We start from the raw sequence: 25,928 nt of genomic DNA on the forward strand, positions 1-25,928 counted from the left end.
GTTCCAGGGTTGAAGAATTTTCTTTTTTGGTCCAGAGAAAAGCGAAAGTTAGAAAACTTGTTCAAGAATTTGCCATCGATCCCTTAGTCGCGGAGTCGCTACTTTATAACCGATCCCTAGAAGGAGGCGGGTCTTCCTGGAAATTTTGACGGCACTGTTTTCTCTGCGCTGCGACCGTGAGCCCCGGGGACTGCAAGGGCAGGTAGGTGCCCCGGCCGCCGTGCTGGGGCTGCAGGTCACCCCTGGCTCCTGGGGACTAAGAGCCGCCCCTTCTAACTCCCTAGCCCCGGCTCCATATCCGTGGGGCTGGTTTTGACTGCATATTCCCTAGGGGTGGGGATTTCAGTCCCAGCGTGTGATCCCCTGCGGGACGGGGCGGGGTCCCTGCTGCAGGCTTAGCAGTTTAAGGGCATCTGGCGGGGTCTAGGAAGGGGATTTAAGCCATCCTAATAATCTCAAGGTCTTTTTTCCTGCTTTTCTTTTACTTCAGCTCCTTCTCTCCCGCTCATATGGATAGTTGATGGTTTCTCACTTTTTTGTCATTTTATGCTATGGAAATGGCGCTTCGAGGCATCCCACACCCCCAGCCCCCATCTGAATGCAGCCCCTACGCCCTTATAAAAAGATATTCAAGGGACCGACTCTGATCCCTTACATTAATACGACATTAATACGTGGACCATAAAAATCTAGGACTGAAAATTTGAAGATTAAATCAGCCTCCGTTTCTGTCCAAGCCCCACTCCGCACTCAGGTGGGCTCCTAGTCTGGATCCTGGGCTTTACTCTTCCCTCCAACAGGCTACTGGGGTGTGGTCCTGTGCCCCTGCCCCCGCCGCGTGCCCCTTTCCCCCTGCTTGTCGCTAGTCTCCACGGCGCCCGAAATTCCTGAGGGTCCACCTAGCAGGCAGACCCCTAGCTCAGCGAGCCGCCCCCTATTCTCCCAGCTGCCTCAGACTCAGGACTTCGACTTCGACGATCGTCAGCTGCTGTGCCCGTCTTTGCCTACCTGTTGCTCTGTGCATTCCAGAGATGCCATCCTGATGAAGGAGAACTAATTTTGACCCAGCATAGTTTGTACCAGGGTGAAGGAAAGGGTGCAGAATAGCACATTTCCCTCAGTGAGGGATTTGTTCTGGGATTCGAGTCAGGAACTAAGGCTCTCTCTAGGAGACCCCCCTGGGACTCTGTCTCTGCGACTGCAAGTTCCCCTTGGGGAGTAGGCAGAGCCTTTAGGGTGTGGGCTACCTGACACATTTGTCCAGCTGTTGCACTCTGTATTGTAGTGGTTCCTCCCCTGCCATAAACTCCCTGCTGGTGCTATCAGGCATTCTTCCCTCCCCCAGCCCAGCCTGTGCTGCCAGAGCCCTTACCCTAGTCAAGCGTCTGCATGCGAAACCCTTTCCCTGAGCGAGTCTCTCCCCACAGCTGCTCCTGTCCTCTGTGTCTCTATTAAATGTGAGCCATTTTTCCACATTCGGTTTTTATCCAGTTCTTCAAAACACAAACAAACATGGAATGCAAAGCTTGATTTACAGGCCTTCATCTGTGGGGACAGGGCACGTTATGTAGGAAACACCACTGCTATCAGGTGGATGAACACCATGGACATTGCCCTGGACTGGAGTAGGGTATGATGTTTTAAGTGGTGACTGGGATGAGAGGGGAAGGCCCAGAAATAGTCCTGCCAAAAGTTTGAGAATCCCTGAAGGGGATATTGTTCGAGGCAGGAGAATTCCCTTTCTCGAGAGCCCACATGTTTTTCTGGTCTGTAGGTTCGTGAGTGAAGGTTGTGGTTCCCAGTGACTCATCTGCCCCTGGGATTCTAGGTAAGCAAATCAGTTTCACTTTTCTTTCAGCATTCTCTGTGCACCAGGCAATTCTGTTTTAGCTCAAGGTGTATATTCAGTGAAAACTCCCCTGCCTGGTGTTGGAGATTCCGGTTCAGGTCACCCTTTGATAGAACAGAGAGAAGTAAGGTCCCCGGTGAGTCAGTTCAGGTGGTCAAAGGTGGCTTCCAGCCAGTGTTATTAGGGCCAGTGACTTGGGTCAGATCCGCCTGATGATTCATTCTCTGGATAAAAGAATCATATGGAAGTCATAATCTAGGTGCATGAACTTATCTCTTTGTTACCATATCACATGAAATGGTTGTCTAAGATCATAATAAAATTTGGAAGATATTTAGATTGGCCTGATTTAAAATAGAGGCCATGGTGCATATATGATACATATTAGAATCTCTTGAGCAGAGGAAGCAAACAGTGGTTTAAATTATGAAATAAAGTCCAAAATAAAGTCACAAGGTCAGTGATCTCAGTTGCAGGGATCCATTTGAATCAGGCAGCTTCTTACTTGCAGGTCTCTGAATAGCATGATCTAAAGCAACAGCCAAGGCCTCTTTCACAACAGAAACAACAATAAACGGACCAATACTAATGTCTGTCATTGTTGATTACATGCCTTCCATGGGTAGACACTATTCTAGGGACTTTACATACATTAAACCATACATGTGTATGTCATGTATAGGTATTCTGGTGCTCATTTTAGACAGAAGACTGAGGTTCAGAGGGACTAATTCCACTGACTCAATTTACCTAAGGAGGAGTATATTATACTTTGCAAAAAGTGGAGCCAGTTTTTGAACAGCCTCGGTGTGTTTTGAGAGATTTCCTGTTTAGGGGGCACTTAGTGAATCTTACGGCTTCTCTGCCTGGGTCTGGCACTTAGCAGGAGCCTAACTACTGGCACCATTGTCTCTTCCTTTTCTGCTGCCTCTTCCTAGCTCCATCATTCATTCTTTGTATTCTTATGCCAGAGGGAAGCACATAAGTTACTACCATTTGAATAAATGATCCCCAACATGTCACTCTGCTCACGATGTGTCTTTCCCGCAGTGGCCCTGCCTCACCATGGTGCGCTCCAGTGGCCTTCTAACGTGCCAAGAGGAGCCAGGTGAGCCTGATTTGTGACTCCCACTCGCCTCTGTATCATTGGCTCCTAGCGCAGTGTCTGGTCTGCTGGAGGCATTCATTCTATTAAAGTTTGTTGAACTCAAACTCCGGTCTATTTCCAGTACCACTGAAGAGCATCTCTGTGACCGTATCCATTTGGGAATTTGTGGCTGGTGTGTCTGCCACCTTAAACTATGAGAATGAAGAGAGCGTTCCTTTGGAGGCCTTCTTTGTGTTCCCCATGGATGAAGACTCAGCCATCTACAGCTTTGAGGCATTGGTGGATGGGAAGAAAATTGTGGCAGAATTGCAGGACAAAATGAAGGTATAGAGATGAGTGTGTTATCACCTCCTTTCTTATTTCCTTAATGCATACACTTTAGGGTCTCTAGAAAATGCAACTTCACAAAAAATGCTCATGTTGAACGCTCTCTCTTCCATTCCTCTGTAATCATTATTTGTCTAAAGTCATCAGGAGGGTAAAAAATCAATCAGAGGCAGTCAAAGGATAGCTGTGAATTTGGCAGGACCAGCCACAGCTCCTCCCCATCAGCCTTTGTTTGCTGTACCACTTCTCTCTTCATCTAACATGTCACCTTTGACACCACCTTCCTTTCCTCATTCTCCTTAGGCCCATGCCAAGTATGAGGATGCCATCAGCCAGGGCCACCAAGCCTTCCTGCTGGAGGAGGACAAGTGGTCCGGGGATGTCTTCTGTTGCAATGTGGGGAACCTCTTGCCTGGGTCGAAGGTGGCCCTCACCCTGAAGTATGTGCAGGAGCTGCCCCTGGAAGCAGACGGGGCCCTGCGCTACGTGCTCCCAGCAATCCTGAATCCTCGATACCACCTCTCTGGTGAGTCACCTGTCCCTTCAAATTCTAGTGGTGGGTGACTTAATTGGCAAAAGCCCCTCAAGGTTGTAGGGGTGCCAAAAATTGTGGGAAGGGAAAAACAGAATGAAGGAAGCTCTTTGCAGGATCTCCTGAGGACAGTTGCCTTGATATGAAGACTCCTGCAGTCCCTTTGGAGGACCTGCCCTACACACTCAGTCTGGTTGCCACCGTCAGTTCCCAGCACGGCATCGAGAGGATCCAGTCTAACTCTCCCTTGGGGCCTGTTGAGTACCTTGGAGATAATAAGACTGCTGCTCAGGTGATTCACAAGAGCACTAACTATTGTCAGCATCCCTCTTCTTTGGGTCCTGACCTTGTTCCCCACTCAATCTTTCCTAAATGTTCCTTCCTTTGCCCCATCCACCAGAGGGAATTGCACTGTGTTCCTTCTCTATCCCTGTTTAATCTCCAGAGCCTGCTGTGCAGTCTTGCCCCCGCTGCTGACTATGCCCAGTGTGGAAGGAGTCTGTAGTCCTCAGCTCTGACCTTGGCCCCTGGCAGCAAGCAGTGACCATTCTTTTGCTTGTTCCCAACTCAGGTTTCCTTGGCTGGTGGGCACAAATTTGATCGAGATGTGGAACTCCTGATTTACTACAGTGAGGTGCATATGCCCAGTGTAGCTGTGGAGATGGGGAAGCCTAAAACCAAGCCAGGTATTTTCTTTTTCCCTTTGAAAGGGAAACTCCTCGAATTACCCTCACTTTTCTTCCCTTCTATCCAGTAATGGGGAAAGCATTAAAGGAGCTTACATTTTGGCATGCAAAAATGGTTAGGTTCAGTGAATATCACGTGGTTATGTCTTGTGGGCAAAGTTACGTGGGTAAGAAGGTAATTGGACAATGGACATAATGATTCACGAGAGGAAACGCAGCTAGTTCACAAACATGGTAACAATCAGTCTCTACAAATGCAAAATATAAAAAAATAAAAATAATGATGTCACCTTTTCACTTTTCAAAATACCAAAGATTTCCAAATCTGATAATGCCTCATGTGTTACAAGGTGTGGCAGGTTTGGCACTCTGTAGACTGCTTGTAGCAAAATAATTTGGTATCAAACTTTTAAGAAGAAATTGGGCCATATGTGTTAAAATAAGTTTTCATTTTATTAATTCCAATTTTGAGAGTTTTACCTAAGAAAATAAATTTAAATGTAAATAAAAATATGCACTGAAATATCCTCTGCCATTTTGGTAATATCAAGGATTAGTAAACAGTCAAAATGTCTTACAGAAGCTAAATTCACAATACTAGGTATAGTTGATGAGTTGTTACGCAGAACCAAAATCATGCGTATTGATAGATTGAAATAATATGGAAAAAGCCTTTCAAAAAATGTTAAGTGAAAGAAACTAAGTTACACAGACAAATTACCATGAGAAAATAACCTATGCATTAGGAAAACCTTTTAAAAACAAAGGACGTATTTAAGTACTAATTGTTATTAGATTAAAACTAAGTGTGCTTTCTTAATTTCCTTTTTAATCTTATACATGCCTTTGATTGATTGATTCATTTCACATGTAATCTCATCTGGAGTTTTTTTTTTTTGGTTGTGGTAAAATTTATATATATAACATAAATTTTCCTATTACAACTATTTTTAAGCATACAGTTCTGTTGCCCTAAGTCTCATTCACGTTTTTATGTAGCCATCAGCACCATCCATGTCCAGAGCTTTTTCGTCTTGCTCTAGCATCATACTTCTAAGACTTAGTTTAGTTTCTTAATAAGTTTAGCTTCTTAATTTCTCCAGTTTCTTTTATTTTCTAAATTTTCCTTAATACACGTGTACTCTTTCTTGGGATGTAACTGGTTGTAACCCATGTCAGTCTGCTGCTCTCTTGGGGCCTTCCTGGGCGGCCATGCCCCCTGGATTGCATCACTGGAAAGATACAGCCACTCCTGAAGCATTTCCCACGTTGGTGGAGTGGAAGCATCCTTCGGGACAGTCAGAGTAAATGCTGTGCCTTGGGTTAGGCAGTTCTCTGTGGCTGGTCCTCAGGAGGCCATCCTTCCCTTCCATTGTTAACGTTTGGCGACGTAGCTTCAAACTGGAGCTCACACATTGAAACGCCTTAGTTTGCTGTCCTGTTCGGCCGTTTTTCCTCAGTGCAAGGTGTCCATGCTAGCTGTTAGAGGGGCTCCCAGCCTCAGCCAGGTTTGCTCCAGGTCCTCTTCCATGCAGCAACATGCCCTGTCTTTATGCCTTAGTTGTCTGGTTTTGGTGAATCCCCCCTCGGGTGCCCATGAAATATGCCCACAAGCATAGCCTGGTCTTCGGTCAGGATTATTATAATTCACCAGAGAAAGTTTTATAAGGTTGGATTGTAAAAGGTTGAGGAGTGGGATTTCAGTCTCTTTCTTTCCAGGAAGTTTCCCTGGCCAGATGCAGGCCACAGGGAGACATCAGGGGAAGCCTTTAGGAGTCTTGTGAATCCCTTCCAGTGGGGCTGCCAGACCCGCTTTTCCGATCATATATTTGGTGTAGATGACTGGTTATTCCCATTCATACAGAGAAACAAATGACAACTGGCAGGCTGCACTCACTAAAAATGTCAAGAGTTCTGTCAAGGACGCATACCACTACATGATGAAAATACAACATATGTTTTTTAAAAACTTGGAATGCACTTACTCTATTAAGAACATGATTTTTAATAAAAATAGTATAAAAACAAAAATCTTAAGTGATTTCATAAAATTATTGAGAGTTTCATTCAAGCTGAACCCTAGATTGTGTTCCTTAAAAACATTGTATCACTTAACCCTTAAAATCATCTTGAGTAGGTATTTCTACCTGGATTCTTCAGATAAGGAAATTTGAGGCTAAGTAGAGGCGCTACGGCTTTAAATGCCTCTTTTAAAAGTAAGGAAGCAGAGACTCATGGAGGTGAAAATAATTTGAGCCAGGAAAAAAGAATTATGATAGATAATACATAGTGCCTACAACATATCTGGCACTGTTCTAAGCAGTTTAGACATTTAATTTGTTTCATTCTCATGACAACCTTTCCGACTTAACAGTACGAAGCCAGTCCCACTATAATTGTCTCTCAGAATGGAAAGGGATGTACCTCATTTATTAAAAAACAAAACAAAATTTAAAAACCCATACTCTTCTACCTTATATCCAGAGATCTCTGTAGAAGCTATTTTTCAGTCAGTGTTCTATTAAATACTTGCTAAGTCACAGTCATTTTAATTGGAAGCAAGTTTGATTATTGGGGTATCCCATGCATAAGAGATTAAACTTTGTAGGTCGTGTAGTCTTAAAGAATCTCAAGGCTACCAAGAATTTGGACCTATAATCCTGGCATCACTTCATTAAAATAGGATATTGGAATTTAGTTCTATGACCTCTTATAGTCTCTGAACTGTAAAACTAGAGTTAATATAACTCAGCCGTTCTCATTTCATCTCTGTCTCAATACTCACATTTCAATTCCTAAGTCGATTTTACAAGCTTGTCAAAATACAGTCACAGCTATGGCTTTGACAGAATGGTGACATAGGCTAGAATCCTGTGATCTCCTCCACATTATTGTTTGGATGATACTGTTAGGGTCCAGCACATGTCTCTGGGCTTCTTTCTTTGTTCTGGAGAATATCAGTAAGTGCTTTTTACTGATGGATGTTCCAAAGCAGATGGATTTTCCTTCATGCAAGAGACACACTCTGTGCTCTTATAAATTGTCACCATAAGAATTGTCCACAGGAGCATCCTTTTTCCAGAGCTGTAATTAGAGACTTAAACAAGGACCCATGTTACAAATTTCCCATTGATTAGATATGAAGAGAGGGTGTCTCGGCAAATAAACTAGCTTTAAAATTTCTGGCCAACGATGGAACATTTTACCTTCGTGTATTTCACTCATTTGCCTAGCTGCTGGGAAACTAGCACCCAGTTATAAGTATTTCAGTTGTTGCTTGTGCCCGGTAACCTCTGCGTTCTTTCTTCTGTTCTGCTTCTATATCTTTAATGTGTTTATAACTTATCTCGAACCCTTTGCCAGCAGATAGAGATAAGATCAGATTTCGTTAAGACCAAACAGTGTTTTAGACGCGGGTTTTCTCAGTTCCCCGTGTAACTGGCTGTAGTTGATTCTTGGTCTTTAGTATTGTTGATTTCCTTTTCATCTTATCCTTTCTGAGTAGGTTGTTTGATGGGAGATCCATCTGCAATGGTGAGCTTCTACCCGAACATCCCGGAAGCTCAGCCACCAGTTACCTGCGGGGAGTTCGTCTTCCTCATGGACCGCTCAGGAAGCATGCAGTGCCCCATGAGTCAACAGGATAGATCTCAGCTGCGCATAGATGCCGCCAAGGTAAAACCGGCTCCTTCCTTTTCCTGGTCACATGCTCAAGTGAGGATGAACCTCATGCTTAAATTAGGTTCCACTGGGAACTTTGGGTCCGTTCCCCGTCTGAGCTGCGGCTAACATGACCACTCTGAAGCTGGCCCTGCAATATGGGGACCTGGAGGTGGGAAGGGGTGAGGGCCCACATCCTCGAGTTAGACTGGCAGGGTCTGCGTGTGGCAGGGTCTCTCTCACTGTCTCCTTGTGCTCGCTTCCTTCAGGAAACGCTGATTTTACTGCTGAAGAGTTTGCCTGTAGGCTGTTATTTCAATGTCTATGGATTTGGATCTTCTTATGAGGCATTCTTTCCGTAAGTTTCTAGAAAGGCCATAGAGTCCAAAAGGAGAGTTAAAGAATGGACTAGGTTGTTAAAAAGGTTAATGCAGACTTGACTTTGGCACTAGGGATTTTTGGTGAAATTGTTGACAACAAGAGTGTCTCAGTTCAGGGTCTCAGTATGGGACAAAGTCAAGTGGCTATCAGGTCACTGGGTGTGTCTGTTTTTCTCAGCAATAGTGTGCAGTACAGTCAGCATACCATGGAGGAGGCACTGAAGAGAGTTAAGCTTCTGCGGGCTGACCTAGGCGGAACGGAAATCTTGACACCACTCCAGACCATTTATAGGGGTCCTTCCGTCCCAGGCCACCCCCTGCAGGTAAGAGTTGGAACAGATCTAACAGGAGACAGAGAATCAAATCTCCGTTCAAGAATCCATAACCTTGAGCTTCACTGTAGGATTGTTGAAATATGATATATAATTTGCATCTTCTATAATAAAGAGAAAAAGATGACGTGCATTTACTAGAATTCCTCTTCCTTGACTGTGGGCAATGGAAACTTTTTTTGTGGAGTGCCACAGAAGCCTTAGATGAAACTCGTAGGAGGAAGCGATGAACATTTCCAGGTTTCTGAGCAAACCACGTAAGAACATGGTGCAGGTGACGGAATATTAATAAGGATCTCCTGCCTGTCTCAGGAGGCATCCGAGTGGCTGATAATTGGGTTTTTCAAGGGCAGATTCTGGTGTCTTAAAAACAAACTTCACAGAGACTTGATGAATGTCTTTCTTCTTTCTGCAGCTTTTTGTCTTCACAGATGGAGAAGTTACAGACACATTTAGTGTAATTAAAGAAGTTAAGAGCAACGGTCTGAGGCACAGGTAAGAAGAGAATGTGATTTCTGGGTGACTGACCAAGGAGTGCCACATGTAATCCAGTGCCACTTGTAATCCAGGTGATGACATTGTTGATATACCTCTCAGAAGACAGACTAATTCAAGAATTTTGATTTTACCAGCTGACAAATTTTTTCTATGTCATTTTCCCCTCTCTACTAAGATAAAATTAATTTTCTAAATAACAATACAGCAAGATCATTGTCCCTTATACTCTGTAAATCATAATGGAGGCAAAAACTGAATAGTAAGATATTATTATTTTTTTCTATAAAAGTATTTATCAAAGTAAAACACTCGAGAAAATATGCTAATCATAAATATACAGCTGGATGAATTATCAAGGTGAACACACATGTGTAACTGCCACACAGGTCATGGACTAGAGTATTACCAGTACCTCTCCATCTCTACCTTTTCCATCACATCCCGTTTTTAACCACTATCTACCTTTTCCTCACTAAAGGAAAATAGCTTTTCTGACATAGAACACTATGGATTATTTTTTCTTGTTTTTGAATGAAAATAAAGGAGCTATACAGTATGTTTTTGTTTCTGTGTATCTTGCTTCTTTCCCTCAGCAGTATGTTGAGATTCATACATATTTGGCATGGAGCCGTGGTTAATTTTCATTGGTGTGTAGTATTCTATATGATGATTATACTGTAATTTATTGTTTGATTCTACTGCTGGTAGAGTTTAGCTGTTAAAAATAATGCTTCTATTCTTGTACATGTCTTTTTTGCACACACATGTGTGTACATATATGTACATGTATACATATTTATTTTCATACACATATACATTTCTTTGAGTTGCTGTAATTGTGGAATTTACTGGGAATGCCAAACAGTTTTCCAAGTTTTAATTTAATTCACAGCAGTATTGTATGAGGGTTCCAATTGCAAGTTTCCTTATCCAAAATTTGGCATTTGTTGTCTTTTTAAATTTTAGTTAACTTTGTGGGTGTGTGTGGCATCTAATTATGATTTGAATTTGCATTTTCCTGGTGACTAATGAAGTTGAGCATCTTTTCATATTTACTGGCACTTGAATGTCCTCTTCTGTGATAGACCTTCAAGTCTCTCCTATTTTTTTTTTCTATTAGATTTTCTTTTTCTACTGACCTGTAGTTCATTCTGTGGTCCAGATATAAGCACTTTGCTAGTATGTTGTAGGGGTCAGGTTTCATTTCCTTTCCTGTGGATATCGAATTGACCCTGTACCATTTATTGTAAAGTTTTTCCTTTCCTCACTGATGTACAGTGTCATTCTTGTCACAGATAAGCATCTACACATGTGTAGATTGTTTTTGGATCCTGTATTCCATTTCCTTGGTCTCTGTATCTAGACATATGCCAGAACTACCCCATATTTCTGATAAGTCTTAATTTCCAATAGACTAATTTCTCAACTTTGTTGTTTTTCAGGATTGTCTTAGTTATACTTAACTGTGTTTGTATTTTAGAATTAGCTTATCAATTTTACCAAAAAAGGGTAACTCTTGGCATATTGATTAAAAGTACATTGACTTTATAAATCAGTTTTGGGAGAATTTAGCATTTACTATGTTGAGTATTCCAATCTGTTTACATAGCCTATCCTGCCATTCATTTAGGTCTTTCTTGATTTTTCTAGATGTGTATTTCCAGTATTTTAATTAAAAAATTTAAACCTATAGAGAAGTTGCAAAAACAGAATAGACACTCATCTGCCCTTCACCCAGGTCTGCAATTATCAACATTTTACCATGTTTGCTTCACCTGTAATTTTTTTGTCTGGAATATTTGAGACCAGACCACAGATATGACACTTCATATGCAAGTAATTATGCACTCATTTTCTAAGAACAAGGACATTCTGATAAATAACAATAAAACTACTAAATTCTGGATATTTAATGTTGAGTTGACACTGTTATCTAAACACAGGCCATGTTATCCAATTTTCTAATAATGCCCTTTATAGATTTTTGTTTGTTTCTGTTTTTGTTTTAGAGCAAATCCAAAAACAAGTATTTTATTTCATTGTCCTCTCTTTAGTTTCCTTTAATCACAGGTAGTTTCTTAGCTTTTCATTCTTTCATGACACTGAAATGACGTGTAAGAGATGAAAGGGTACTAGCTAGTTATTCTTGTAGAATCTCAATTTATGTTGGACCATTTAAATTCATGTTTAGATGAATATTAAATATTTTTGGAAGCGATTTTCCAAAGTAATGTGCTTGGTGGTAAATTTGACCACTTAGTTAAAGGTGGTGTCTGACAGATAACTTGGAATATTTGTAAACATCTTGTTCTCAACAAACAATTTGCCGGTAGTTTTAACATTCACTGATGGTTATTATCCATATGTTATTACTGTCAGTGGTTACAAAATAGTGATTTTTAAATTCTGTCAACTTTTCTATATTGGCTGGCATCCTACTGTAAAGAACTTTCCCTTCCTCCCTTCCCTCTCTCATTTTGATGTACCAATATACTTTTGGATTCATTCATTATTTTTCAACTTTTTAAGATGCATTATTCTCATTATTCATTTAGATTCTCAAAATTTCCAGATTTGGCCAATGCAAGCCCCTTTTAACTTGCTCCTATGTCTTTTCATGTCTCTTTGGTTTATGAATATTTCCTTTCTTTCTTACAAAAAAAAATGTTTCAGGCTTATCTGTCTTTCCCATCCTTGTAGTTAACCATTTCTACAAGGAGCCTTGTTCTTTTTAGAAAAATGATAAATCAAAGTCAATATTTGAATTGTTTGGTATAACTCTTTGCTACTGGGCTGTTATTAATTCTAGGCATTTCAGCAGACAGAACTCTCAGATGTTTAAAAATACACAAATTTTTCCTGATACCCTGACTTCCAAGAAAGCAACCTAAATCTTTACTCAAATATTTGTCTCTTTTTTCCTTCATGGTGAGAAACCTGGTTTCCCACAAAAATCAGTGAGTTTAATCATTTCCTTAACCTAACAATACACACAAAATGTCTTCATAATGGTTTATAATTCTCTGTGTATTGGTCTTCATGCATTTTTCATTCGATATTTTTCCCTAGGTGTTTGATGGTACTTTAAGTATTATTTTTTAAACATTTTATTTTTTGGATGTTTATTTCTATAGAAATTGATTACAATAGCTTTTTAAATTTACATTAACCTTGTCATCAATGACCTTGCCTGCTTTCGATGAATTCAAATGGTATATTTGTAGATTCTTTTAGATTGTCTATGGGTAATCATGTCTGCAAATAATGTCAGTTTTAATTTTTCCTTTCCAATCCTTATATCTTTATTTGTGTTCCTTCTGTAAAGCCCTGGAAAGGAACTCTAGTATAAACCTGAAAAAAAATGGTCGTGGTTGGCATCCATATCTTATTTTGGACCTCAGAAGGAAGGTGTTCAACATTGTGTCAACAACTGTGATTATTTGCTGTAGGGCTTTTTGTTTTTGTTTTTGTTTTTGTAGATACTCTTTATCAGATTAAGGAAATTTCCTTTGGTTTATGTTTTGAACATTATTTTCTCTTTCTTTTTTTAATAATGAGCGGTTGTTGAATTTCATTAAATACACTTTATGTGTGCGTTGAGTTGCGTCTATAATTTTATCCCTTATTTTTTCAATGTGTGAATTATGACTATTGTTAAATGTTAGACTAACTTTGCATTTCTGAAATAAACCCAAGTTAGTTGTGATCTATTAACCTTTTTCATGTATTTTTGTATTCATCTGGCAAATATTTGTTCAGGATTTTAAAATTTGTTTTCATGACTATTTTCTTTTTTAATATTCTTGTCAGGTTTTGATATCAACACTATGATGACATCATAAAATGTGTTGAGAAGTCCTGTCTGTGTTCTATTATCTGATTTTCTTTCTTAAGATGTTTACTAGACATTACCAGGAGACATTCTCTGGGGGAAGGTTTTTAAATCTCTTTAATTGAAATAGAACTATTCCTATTTTATGTTCTTGCTTTTTATGGGAGTTTGTATGTTTCACACAAATTTTCAAATTTCATTGCATTAGTTTGTCTCTGATGTTGCCTTATGATGTCATTACATTTTGTAGGACTTGCTGATAGTCTTACTTTTTCATTCCTCTTGTTGGTTATTTGGACTTTCTCTATTTTTTCCTGGCCCTAAATGTTTTTCAATTTTAATAATCTTTTCAAAACACCAGCACTTCTGAGTTGTCACCCCTCCCTATCATGTGAGTTGTCACCCCTCCCTATCATGTGATTCTCCATTGATGATGTCTGTGCCTATGCTTATAATTTTCTTTACTTTAAATTCTTTGGATTTCTTTTCTGTTCTTCTAACATCTGGAGGTGGAGGCCCACATGGCTGACCTTTAGACTTCTTTCTTCTTTTCTAATATATGTATTTAGAACTGCTAATGTAGGCATATCAGCAGCTGAATCCTAAATTTGGATATGTCATTTTCCGTTGGTATCCACTTGAGAATATTGTCTAACTATCATTATGTTTTATTTTTCTTTAAAGCCTATGTTATTCAGAGGTATGTTGTATAATATTCTAGTATTTGGGGGCCTCCTGTTTGTCAGTGGTCAGATATTTTATATGAAAAATTATACAAATACTTTGAGCCCATGGATGATGTTATTTTTCCCTCTGTGAGGATTCACTTTTTGCTTCTGGCAGGTTGCTGACCAAAGCAGATAATCTTAGTCCAGTTATAATGAGCATCAGCCGTTTGATGGCTGACTTACTTCTGATTCACCTCTACCTCTAGGGTGTAGTTTTATAACATTGTATTAAAAAACCTAAGGTGTCTACAAGGGCAACTTTTCTTTGGAAAACCCGAAGTGAAACTGCTTGACTTTTCCACGTTTTAGCCATCCATCTGTCCTTGGCACTTGCTCCAAGGGGTAAAGGAATACCCATGGCAGGCTCATCTCTCCTGACTTCTCTTCTGTCCCACTTCTATGCCCATAGATTCGTATCATCTTGGTAACATACTGATGTTTCCAAAGAGATGATTAAAATTTTCTATACCACTTTTCTAGTTCTCTACCAGCTTGAAACAATTTACTCTAGCCTTGCTGTGAGCAGAACCTTCCAGGGTGTTACACTTTCAGTCAGATATCCTGTATTTAGGTTTCACTTCTCCCGCTTGCCAGCTGTTTGGACAAATCAACTAAATTAAATGCTCTAAGCCTCAGTTTCCTCACTTGAAAAGGGAGATAGTAGTATTACTTGTAGGTTTACTGTGAGGGTAAAGCATTAGGAAATGTGCTTGACATAAAAGAAGTGCTGTACAAATTTTTGCCATTATTGTAATTTATTATCCTTATTATTATCTGCATGAAGCTCTTAAGTAGAAACTGGACATATAGTAAGCTATCGATAATATTGTTTAGCTTTAATTTTATACATAAAAACACTTAAACACATTCATTAAAGCCCTTTATAAGCCATGAAGAGCATAAGTTACAGTCTAAAGGTAATGTTGGGAACTTAAAGGTGATAATATCAAGATGCTGGCAGGCTAAGGGCTCCAGGGAGCACTGTCACAGTTAGGTCCCCACAATTAGAGGTCTGATTCCTAGCTTGACAAGTTTAGAGCATTGATTTTGATGCTGATGTCGCTAGGTCTGGGGATAATGACTCGCACTAACCCAGTTCAAAAGAGATAAGCCAGTGTATTAGTTTACAATGGAAACTATCTTTGTTGTGCCTTCTATAAATGCTTGTCTTAGTGTTGCCAACACGTTCTCTGTTTATAGGCAGTTCTGTTGGGGAAGCCAAATTGTGATGAAAAAAACAACTTGGTGCTCATGGACTAGGGCAGGGGGCGATTCTTCAGCCAAAAGAGCAGGAGGGGCTCTTGCCCACCCTAAGACCAGCCTTGCCAGGGCAGTTGTGGTTCCAGAACAATGTTAGCCAAGCACTGCTGATAGTATATTATTTCCTAACTGTCCCACTTTTTGATTAACCAATTCTTTGGCTTGATTATTAAGATAACTGATGAGTATGTAGTATTATTTGGTTTTTTTCTGCTTTTAGAATCAGCATAATATATAATGGTTTGCCAGGGGGATCTTGCAGTCAGGTAAACTAGGGCTCAAATGCCATCTTACCATTTATATATGTGTGATCTTGGACAAGATTTGTTAAATTTTTTGGGCCTCGGTACCTTATCTGCAAAATGAAGCATAAGCTTGCCTCTGAGGAGTCTTTTAATGATTAAGTTGCATCATTAATTTAAGGTGTTTGGCCTCCTGATAAATAGAATATGGTTAATAAATGGTAGTTACTGTGCTTTGAGTTAAGAAGTAGACAATGTGTTTTTACCATTATGCATTAGTTTCATAATTTCACTCTTTAGTGCCTATCTCTAACCTCTTATTCTTGTTCAATCACAGATGTTTTTCATTTGGGATTGGAGAAGGAGCCTCCACCAGCCTAATAAAAGGCATTGCCCGGGTAGCAAGGGGCACTTCAGAATTCATCACAGGCAAGGAGAGGATGCAGTCCAAGGTGAGGGGTGATCCAGAATAAGTGTGGAGCAGGGGGGACGCTGCTGCAAGGGTAGACGCAGCCACAGGCTATCAGGATTCATTTTCTAAAACCCACAGCCTCTGGCTGTAAACTTGGTGGGGCTTGTTTTGGTCTTATGTAAGAGGGGCCCCCCAGTGGTTTCTGGAGAAATCGCACACCCAGTAGTTGGAAGCCCAGAAACAAGATGGTGGAAGAGCTTAGGGCCTTCAAGACTAGAAGCAGAGAAACGAAGAATTTTAACTGCCACGATTGAAATTGTAGGCTGTACTCTTTGGTACTATAGCCTGTCCTCCATGCAAATGATACAAAGGAAATGAGAAAGAGCAATTGTAATGTGTTTGGTAGGTTGGCAGAGGGGGTAAATCGCAACTCCAATTGATTAGCATGCAGGAGGGAAGGCATCCTCCACCTCTGGTTTTATTTCTAAGTCCTTCATCCCCAGTGGTGCCATCTCTGATCTAATTCCTACTTCCCCAGGGTCTCCTTTCCCAGACGTTTCCTTCCTTCACATTCGCTATTAAATCTCTTGGCTTTCTCTTCCTCATGTGTTAAGCAAGAGCAGTAATGCCCATCTCCTGGTCTGCAAAGGAATAGGCATAATATATATTGTTTTGCAGAGCACCTGGTTATTGTTGCCATTATTATTTTTTGTATGTATTCTGTTCTCTTTCCGACAATAGGCTCTTAGGGCCCTGAAACATTCTCTACAGCCTGTGGTAGACGACGTTTCTCTGAGATGGGATTTGCCTCCTGGCTTGTCTGCTACAATGCTTTCCCCAGAACAAACCGTCATCTTTAGGAGCCAGAGATTGATCGTCTATGCCCAGCTGACTGGGGTGATGCCGGTGAGCTCCTGTTGTTTGTACCTCTAGTGCGAGCAGCTCCCTCTCTGAGGTACGTTCCGTTCAGAGCAGAGTTAAAGCTGGTTGAGTCTCCTCAAGAGATCACCCATGCTAGGAGGAGCCCGCCTACCCTCTTCTCCAGCATTTCAAGTCTCTGCTCTCCTGAGCTACCTGGCTCCTAGTTAGAAATTATAATGTGTTGGGTTGGGGAGCTGCCCCCATCCTGACCTTTCTCCGTAACCTCTGCTTTCCATCATTTTTACTTTCCTTTAATTTGTAGTCTGCAGAGGCAACAGGAGAAGTTTGCCTCAAGTACACGCTCCAGGGCAAGAGTTTTGAGAATAAGGTGACATTTCCTCTACAACCTAAGCTTGATGACAAGTAAGAGAATTCAATTTTCCTTTGCTATTTTCTTCCTTCCTTCCTTCCTTCCTCCCTTCCTCCCTTTTTTCCTTACTCTTACCCTTTGCCTTTCCTTTCCTTTTCTCTTCTCTGCCATCCTTGGGGGTTGGTTTTCTTCTCTTAATTTTGGGTTCAGTTATTTCCTGACAATCCCTTTTCCTTTCTCACCCACTCAAGTCCTGTCTGTCCCCTTCTCCAGCATTTTCTTCCCGTTTGCCATCCTACCTTCTGAGGTCCCTGAGTAATTGGTACATGTGTGCTTTTCCCTAAGTCACAGGAGGTTTTCTCTTTTAGCCTTACCATTCACCGCCTTGCTGCCAAATCATTCCTCCAGACCAAGGACATGGGCTTCCAGAAGACTCCAGCAAAGGATAAAAAAGATGTGCTGAATGTCAGCATTGAGTGTGGAGTCATAAGCTCCCACACAGCTTTCATCGCCATCAACAAGGAGCTCAACCAGCCAGTCCAGGGGCCCCTGGCCCATCGGGATATTCCAAGGCCAATTCTGTTCAGCGCTACTGCTATGATGACACAATCCTTTGGAAGTGGTGAGTTTAACCCCATTTAAGCTCAGACAAAGTAAGGTGCCCTGGGTATCTGAACACATAATTTAAAGGAAGAGTTTGTAAAAGGTCTTTGAGTTGCATTTTTTTTCCTTGGATTTCTGGCTGGTATTAAAGTTTTCAGTCCCAGGCAAGTAGACTGTATCCCACTGGCAAGATTTAAAATAGTCCAAGGGGAAAAAAAAAAGGAAAACTAAATGGAAAACACAGAAAACTAAAATGGAAAATGCACATAAACACTGAGGAGTCACACCGTCTCAATCTGAAGCTGATTTATCCTTTGATGGCTAATGATTAGATGGTGAATAATTACACAGATGGCTGATGAACAACCTGGTAGTTTAAGGAATGGGTGCTGATGGCTGGGACTGTCTCAGATGTAAGTCACACAGGCCTATTACAGATATTAGGGGCTTGAGGTTTGCCATCAACAAGGATCTCCAGGAGCCAGTCCAGGGGCCCCTGACTCATCAGGTGGAAAAATTCTCTGGTCGGGATTGTGTAGCTGGAGGGGAATGTATGATGTCAACTCTAGAGGCAGGCTTCAAGGTCCACGTAGATTTTTGTTTGTGCATGTGGGTGGATGATAGTACTCTTTATTTAAATAGAGTAACTAAAGAATAGCAACAAGTTTAGGGGGTAAAAATGTTGAATTATTTTTGAGCATTTCAAACTTGAAATCTTTATGGCACAGCCATATGAAGGTGTCCAGCAGAAAGGGAAATAGACAGCTTTGGTATTCAGAAGTGAGGTCAGGGGTGAAGATACACATTTGGCAATATTCAGCATCTAGGTAATGACTAAAGCCACAAGAATGGGTGAGTTATTCATAGGGCCGGTGTACAGTGAGATGAAAATGATGAGAGGACTCTGACGCATACCTAGTATCTAGGGATGGATAGCAGAGGATTCCCCAAACCTGAATGAAAAGGAGTAAAGCAGGAAGGAAAGAAGTGGATGCATATTTTTTTAAAAAAAGGAAAAGGAAACTATGAGATACAAAGGGAATTAAGAAATATCAGATACTGCAGAGAAGTAAAAATACTGGGAGGGGACTACTGGGTTAACACCAAAGACATCCTTGCTAATGTACCCAAGAACAGTTTCACTGGGTTAGATCAAGAAAGAATCCATATCGCACATAAATTGTTAAAGAGTAAATGAGAGGCAGGAAATGAAGGACAGCAGGTATAGACACTTTTTATAAACGTTAAGCTGAAAATGGGAAAGGATAGAGATGGTGTCTACAGAAGAGATCGTGGAGTAGAGGGTTTTTTTGATGGGTTGTTATCTCTTAAAATTTCAGAAAGGGAGAGATTTGAGGATGTTGTCAGGCTAATAGGAAAGTGCCAGTAGAGAAAGTTGACAATATTGGAGTGAAAAAAGGGTCGTGAACTGAGAAGGGTGAGGATGGAGAGAGGATGAGACCAAGAACAGGAAGAGAGAGACTAGCCTCTGAAAAGGCAAGTATTAGATATTCTCCCACTGTTCCCAGGAAGTGGAGAAAAGGTGATGGGATTCGATTTTAATTCCGTGGCTGAGAAGCAAGGTTTTGGGGTCTCTGTCTGACAGTTTTTCTATAATTTCAATGAGGGAGACAGCAAGATGAGAATGAGTATGAGCCTAGAAGTGGTAAAAGAGAGAATTTGAGGAAGGGTTTGAAGTAGCCATGTGGACAGTTGGAGAGTGAAATGCCCAGGGAGAAATAGAGCATTTGCCAAGGAGTGTTGAGGGTCTGGGGTAGTTTCAATCCCTTGACTTTTTTAGTGGCACCAAACTACAAAAGATAATCACAGTTTGCACGAGTCATTTCTTCCGTACTCAGCAACTTTGGCAGGAGGAAGAGGGGAGTAGAGTGAAGAGTGCTGGCTCAATTTTGAGGTTTTGCCAGCTGGGTGTGCAGGAAAGGGAATTAGGACCATGGAATTGACAATATTGGTAAGAGAGTGATAAAGTGTGGGGCCTTAGATTTAGGTTAGAGAAGAAAGTAAAGAGAAGGAAGTTGATGTATTAGAAGAAAAGCAGAGGAGACAAAAATCCAGATAAGGTCAAAGAGCAAGTGGAATAGAAATCTCTGAGTAAGAAACCTGGAAAAATTAGTTATTGTATTAAAAAAGTAGTTGTCTTTTTTTTTTTTTTTTGGTTTGTTTTGTACAGGTGCAACAGTTCTGCTTGGTAACAAGATCCTGGCTTGGGAGGGAGTGGCTCAAGTAAAATGGAGGCTGTAGGCATTTAACTGGAGGAGGTCAAGAAGCTTTGAATTAGGGTGTTGGATAGGTTATCTACATGGTACTGAAATCTGTCAAGATGATGGCAGGCCTTGTAATGAAGTCTGGAATCGAGCTTTCAGATACTTTAGTGACTAATGGAAGGTGACAAAGCGGTTGGAGGTTGACAGCAGTGAGGATATGAGGTTGGTAAGCCAGGTGAGGGTGGTGGTGTGATGGTCTGAATATGGCAATTGGAATTGAAGAGGCTGCCAATCCCCCTCCCAAATATGGGTGCTTGGGATACGGTACCTTGAGAAACCACCATTTGAGGGTAGAAGGAGAACAGGTTTATGCAAGGAAACATTAGTTTTAAGTTAAGATGAGTAACTGGGAGAAGCCTGCTGCAATGAAATTTAAGATGCAGAAAAGACCATTGTCACGGATCAAAGGTTCCAGAGGACACGGTAGATAAGGGATCAGAGGGTGAGGGTATGTGCAGATGGGCTTGTGGGAGAAGTAAAAATTCACAGTAAAGATGGTGGCTGAGGCTGACATGGATGAGAGGGTATGTGTTCTAAATTGTCAGGGCCCTTTGCCTGCAGCAGAGAGCAGAGGGAAGCTCACTGTCAGTGTCTCTGCTGGTGTTTTTCAGCTCATGCAAAGGCCTCATCCTACTGTCCTGCATCTTGGCCCACAAGGAGCACTCATTGCTTGGACATGTCATACCAACAGAGTTATGATTCTTCTAGATCCGTGATTAACAAGGGCTTATACTCTCTAGATGAGTATCTTTTCAGGTATTTTTCTCTCACCAGTAATTTTTTCTCACCAGTATTTATCTGTCACACATATAGGACTATGCAAACCCCAAGCTCTTGGTCATAGATCAAAGAAGAAATGCATGTCTCCCAAGAAGACCTTTCCTGAGATAGAAAGGGTTTGTTCTCCCACCAACAGGACCAACTTGGAAACTCACCATACAGGTGCGAGGGCCTCAGTTCTCTGATCTATGGGGACTGAACAACTAATCTTCAACCCTCTGTTGTCTTGTGCCTTTCTTTACCCAGGAGGTAATCTCTTTGACAAATGCCAAGCAGAAGGTGGGATTTATCCAGTCCCTATATTTGCCAGGGTCGGGTCAGCTTCATTAGTCTACAGCAGAGGAGCCTGAGATCTATCCCAGGGGAGTTTGGGTTGAGCTCTAGTTAAACAAACCCCCTTTGCACCTCAGCACACACACCTTGCTAGGGGCTGGTCCCTCCTCCTGCAGAGCTCTGCTCCCCCTGTTTGGGCCTCTCTTGCATTGATCAGCCTTTTACAGGTTGGGTTTGAAGAAAGATCCTCCTGATGCTGTCTGATGACTTTCTCTCTGTCACCAAAGGGCATTCTCAGGTCATTGCCCTGTATTCCAAGCAGTGGGCTTTCTCGTGTATGCGACAAATCGGGTCACAATTCATTTCACCATTCAGGGGTGCCTTCTGTACTAAAGTAGGCTAAAGACAACTTCTTTCTAGTCTGTCCAATTTTTGTAGCAAGAGTTTGTGGTGCACAATTGTTTAGTTGTTTAAGCATCTCCTTTGCCACGTACTCTACTTATTCTTTCTCCTCAGGCTGCCAGTTAGAGCAAGGACTTCGAGGTCTACAGTGGACTCAGATATCTGTATACTCCTAAATCCTCTGGGGTTTCGGGCAAATTAATTCACTTCCAGAACCTCAGTTCCCTCAGCTGCACGACTACTGACCTCATAGGGTTGTCATGAGAGCCTTCTGACTGTTGCCCATAGTGCAGGTTCTGTGTGTGCGTCTGTACTGTCCCAGATCCCAGGAATTGAGAATATCTCCACTCGGAGCTTTGCATGAATCCCCTTACCAAAGCAGAAGGAAATTACCCAGCAGTGTTATGCTGCTGGATTTTTTTGAATTGATTAGGAATTACTAACTACTATTAGGGAGTCATTTAGGGGCCTTCTGGGTACTTTACATTCTTTCCCTGCATTAGGCATCGTTGTCTCTGAATTCACAGCGGAGGCTGTAGATTCCCATTGGTTAAATAACTGTTGCATTTTCTGAGTTAGCACAGCTGAGATCAACCTAAGACTAGAAATTCAGAGCCTTAGATTATTTTTCCAATTAGAGTAGCACTGTTTTTCTAGTTACACTTTTTCTTGCCTATTCCTTTCTAAGTTGCTCTAAGCACATCATTCTGTATGATAGGTAACCAGATGGAAGCTACTGTCTATGAGAAGTGTGGTCTTTAAAAAGCGATTTTCCTACCATCAGGATTAGACACTAGTCTTCTCCTTTGAAGTAGACTGCTGACTGCTTTATTTATATCTCCTTCCCTTTGACATTTTTTGATAATTAAAATTCAAGCTTTATTTATCTAGAACTTAATACCTAAAGTTTTGAGGCCCATTTCAAGGACTGGGTCAGAGTTGAAGTAACACTGTCACATGGGTCCCATAGTACCCCATATCTTTCACTTGTTGCTGGATTTTTAAGTGAAGCTAGGGTCAGTATATCACTCAGGGTGGCCTACATTGTCACAGAGAAAATGCAAGTCACCTGGGGGAGGGACTGCAGTGGGGATGTTGGTAGCATCTGCTTGGCCTGCACTCTTGCTATACAGCCTGTCTCTGAATTCAGGCCTGTCTCTCTCAGGTATGCTTAGGGGCCAGGAGCTCCATGATTTCCTATCCTCTCTCTTTTTTTCTTCCCCAAAGTCTTCGGAGATAATCATCTCGTGCAGCTGATTTCCCTCCAAAGGGCAGATGGTTCCTGGGATCTGAACGAAGGTCTGGCTATGGTCCTAGGTATGAGTGTGGAAAACATACTGGCTGCAATCCCTGTTGAGGTGAGATTCAGAGAAGAAAAAGGATTGGGTATGTTTTTTGGGGGTGGCAGTCAGTGCTGGATGCAAATCTAGGACTGTCTATCTTCAGAACTCAACATTATTGCTCCTATCCATACTAAAGGAAGAGGCCAGAAATTAGCAAAATTTCATCAAAGTCAGTTTAGGTGAAGTATTAATAGGGATGAACTAGTTATTTCAAATGTGTTCAAGTAAGCTGATGAGAACAAATGACATTCCAGAATTTCAAGGCAGCTTAAATAAGCCTTCAAATTGAGAAATGATTACATGTGAGACAGATGCCAAAGCCTGAAGGACAGGTGTCATTCTGAAGTTTCAAAATGTGGAAGGTGCTTAAATTAACTTCAGATATCTGATAACTGCACCATCCAATATAATATCCACTAGTCACATATGGTGGTCGAGTACTTGAAATGTGGCTCGTACAAACGAGGAGCTGCTCTTTGAATTGAATTGGGGTATGCTCTAATTGTGAGATGCATACTGATTTTAAAGACAATTTAAATATTTTAAAAGATGTAAAATATTTCATCAATAATTATTTTTATTGGATGACATGCTAATATTTTAGGCTAGACAAATAATTAGTAAAATAATTGTACCTCTTTATTTTTACATTTTAGCATATGGCTACCAGGACGTTGAAACTTACATGTACTTCTTGCATTATATTTCTATCAAAGAACGCTGTTCTAGAACAAAGAATTTAAAAGATGATTTATTTATAAACAATTGAAAGACGATACAAGAATCATGAAGTTCTAAGTTGGTTTCTGAGAATAAGACATGTCAGACTAATATGTCCTCCTCTGACATGGCAGCTGGGCCAATAAAGTCCAGGGAGCCAAGAGCCATGGTGTATCTGAATTTCAGTAAGGAATTTGAATTTTTTTTTTTAATGATCAGTATATACACTGAATACAAACAAGTTGAAAACCCACCACACCAAATAATGAATTTACTCAAACTTGAAAGAGATTTTTAGATCCCCCTGCCTCTGAATTCTCTGGAAGTCCCAATTTTCAATAAAAATTTAGAAAAAGAAGCGTCTGCTTCCCATTTGTATAGGACAGAACTGGGAGTATTAGGCAAGAAAATCAGAAACCCAAAAGACCTTGAGCAATGACTTGCAATTTTCCTGAAAAAACAATAACAACAACTTAGAAATAAAAATACAGTGTTTGATTCTAAAATCTCAAGTACAGAAAACAGATACAAAATGATTTAAGAGCTGTTGTATGTGAAAATCAGAGATTCTTAGATGATTGCAAGCAATATGAATCAGCATATTTGAAACATGATTAGTGGAGGGCAACCGTACTAAGCTGTCTGTATTATGTATTTGGGGGCTGTGGCCATAGAATTTCATAAGTACATTCATCTCCAGATATGACAGTTAAGGAGATTTTTTTAAAAAATCACTGTGGTGTTTATTTCTAGACTAGGAGAATGAGCACATGGCAATTTTTACTGCTTTAACATAAAAAGTTCTCTTGAGAAAGAAGTAAAGCAACTGAGAATTTTGGTCTAAAAAAAGACTACTCAGCACATGATAGCTGTTTCCAAATTTTAAGGTCATGATATAAAAGAGGAATTTCTCTTGATCTGTTGACACTAAAAACTGAAGTTGGGAGTGTGGGTGAAAACTCACAGGAGATTGTTTCCTGTCCTATGGTGGAGACTTCCTATTGAGTGTCATGAGCCCTATGACTCGAATCAGAATGTTGGCCTCCAGTTCCATTTTTATCATTTTCTAGAAGGCTAACTTTGTGCAAATCATTTTACTTTTGTTGGAATCAGTTTTCTCTCTTAAAAATGTGGTTATTGATAATTCCTTATTCTTGTTTGTTTGTTTTCGTAAGGGTTCAAATAAAAAAAAACGTGAAGATACTTTCTAACATATCAAGCAGCTATGCATGTGTTTCTCTTGTCACAGGGATAATCCTTGTTGGGAGTGTTTTAGGAGTTTTAAGCACTGTCCTGGTGGTTACACTGGATTTCAAACCTTTCTACCCTAAGAGTTGATGGATTATTGCCCTGAGGTCCAGGGCCTGGCCCTCTGCCTTGCACTTAGTAGTTGAGGTAAAGAGAGAGCAGGTGGTCCTATTTAGTAGTACTTGGGAGGATTGTAAGTGAGGAGAGAGCAAAGTCTTTGCAGCCCTTGAGGGACTTCATGCCCCAGTCTAGAGGCGTCAGGTGGCTCTTTCCATTGTACAGAGTGTGGGTTCCTCAAGCTGGGCCACGGTCCTGGCGGTGCTCTGGCTGCATGCCAACGGTAAGGACGTGAAGTGTGAGTGGGAGCTTCTGGAAAGGAAGGCTGTGGCCTGGCTTCACAGCCACACAGGTAAGAATGTGATCCCAAGACCCATCTCCCTCCCTCCTTGAGAAGCTAGCCATCTTCCCAAGCACGAAGCCTTCAGGCCTGATAAAGGGTGGCCAAGACAGGGTCCCCGGAGCCCCTTTGCCATCCCTCCTGGTGCAGCCCCTTGCTGGTCTCCCAGCTAGTTCCTTCCTTGGCAGGATGTGGGTGCAGTCTCCCCTCCTTGGGGATGGGGAGAGGAGTAAAGAGGGGAAGGGGGGCATGGGTGGGAAGTGTGAATTGGGAGAGGGATGTGAAGTGGCACCCACCCTCCTCCCCATCTCAGTACCATGCTGAGGGCAAGAGTGGACTTGAGCACTTACCCCTTCGGTGTCGATTATCTCATGGCTGCTGAGTATTTCTGGGGCCAGAGGAGATTAAGGGGAATTTGAGCAGGAGAATGGAAAAGTCAGGGAGTTGAGGGAAGATAAATGCAGGACTCAGGGGAGATGACCAGGGAAGTTTAGGGGAGCCTGGGAGAAGAGCGTTTGCACTCTCCACTGTGTCTCAGCTCCAATTCTGTTTTCTCCCTGTAACAGGCGCCGTCGTACATCTGCTCGTGAAAGCGGCCACTGATTTCCTCAAGTCATCGGTGGACCCTGCTGTCTTCAGCCTTTGAACACACTGTCCACACTCACAAGTGCCTCTCCTTTGCTCCTGTCCTCCCCTTCCCCCTGCCTTCTGCTGCGATGTGTTTCCTGTTTCCACCAATCCCATCAGCTTGTCACAAAAGTAAAGGATGCCCACACCACCGAGCTGCTCTGTTCGGACTC

At 41.4% G+C, this 25,928-nt stretch overlaps 1 protein-coding gene across 3 annotated transcripts; it reads left to right on the plus strand.

Annotated features, from left to right (window-relative positions):
- Window positions 1-25,910, plus strand: VWA5A (von Willebrand factor A domain containing 5A). Of its 3 annotated transcripts, none has more exons than XM_057490297.1 (19): window positions 1-202; window positions 1,775-1,828; window positions 2,900-2,957; window positions 3,079-3,281; window positions 3,588-3,810; window positions 3,933-4,108; window positions 4,388-4,502; window positions 8,008-8,177; window positions 8,432-8,520; window positions 8,721-8,865; window positions 9,290-9,369; window positions 15,772-15,886; window positions 16,588-16,752; window positions 17,030-17,130; window positions 17,446-17,699; window positions 20,779-20,907; window positions 22,648-22,778; window positions 25,014-25,140; window positions 25,695-25,910. In XM_057490297.1, exons 3-19 carry the CDS (start codon window positions 2,915-2,917, stop codon window positions 25,772-25,774), a joined length of 2,346 nt encoding a protein of 781 aa, XP_057346280.1. In that variant the 5' UTR covers window positions 1-202; window positions 1,775-1,828; window positions 2,900-2,914; the 3' UTR covers window positions 25,775-25,910. The 3 variants fall into 3 exon arrangements, 2 of the variants coding, with proteins under 2 accessions (XP_057346280.1, XP_057346279.1); XM_057490296.1 differs by lacking the exon at window positions 1-202 and adding an exon at window positions 878-1,096 and having other exon boundaries at window positions 2,821-2,957; XR_008993184.1 differs by lacking the exons at window positions 1-202; window positions 25,014-25,140; window positions 25,695-25,910 and adding an exon at window positions 877-1,096 and having other exon boundaries at window positions 2,821-2,957; window positions 20,577-20,907.
- The last annotated feature ends 18 nt before the right edge of the window (window positions 25,911-25,928 follow it).

The sequence above is a fragment of the Manis pentadactyla genome, chromosome 13 (genome assembly GCF_030020395.1).
Source record: "Manis pentadactyla isolate mManPen7 chromosome 13, mManPen7.hap1, whole genome shotgun sequence".
Lineage (NCBI taxonomy): Eukaryota > Metazoa > Chordata > Mammalia > Pholidota > Manidae > Manis > Manis pentadactyla.

Coding starts and splice junctions, on each gene's coding strand:
- VWA5A (XM_057490297.1), top strand. CDS start 2,915: ATGGTGCGCTCCAGTGGCCTTCTAACGTGCCAAGAGGAGCCAG. Junction 4,109..4,387: donor ATAATAAGACTGCTGCTCAG/GTGATTCACAAG, acceptor TTCCCAACTCAG/GTTTCCTTGGCTGGTGGGCA. Junction 8,866..9,289: donor TCCCAGGCCACCCCCTGCAG/GTAAGAGTTGGA, acceptor TTCTTTCTGCAG/CTTTTTGTCTTCACAGATGG.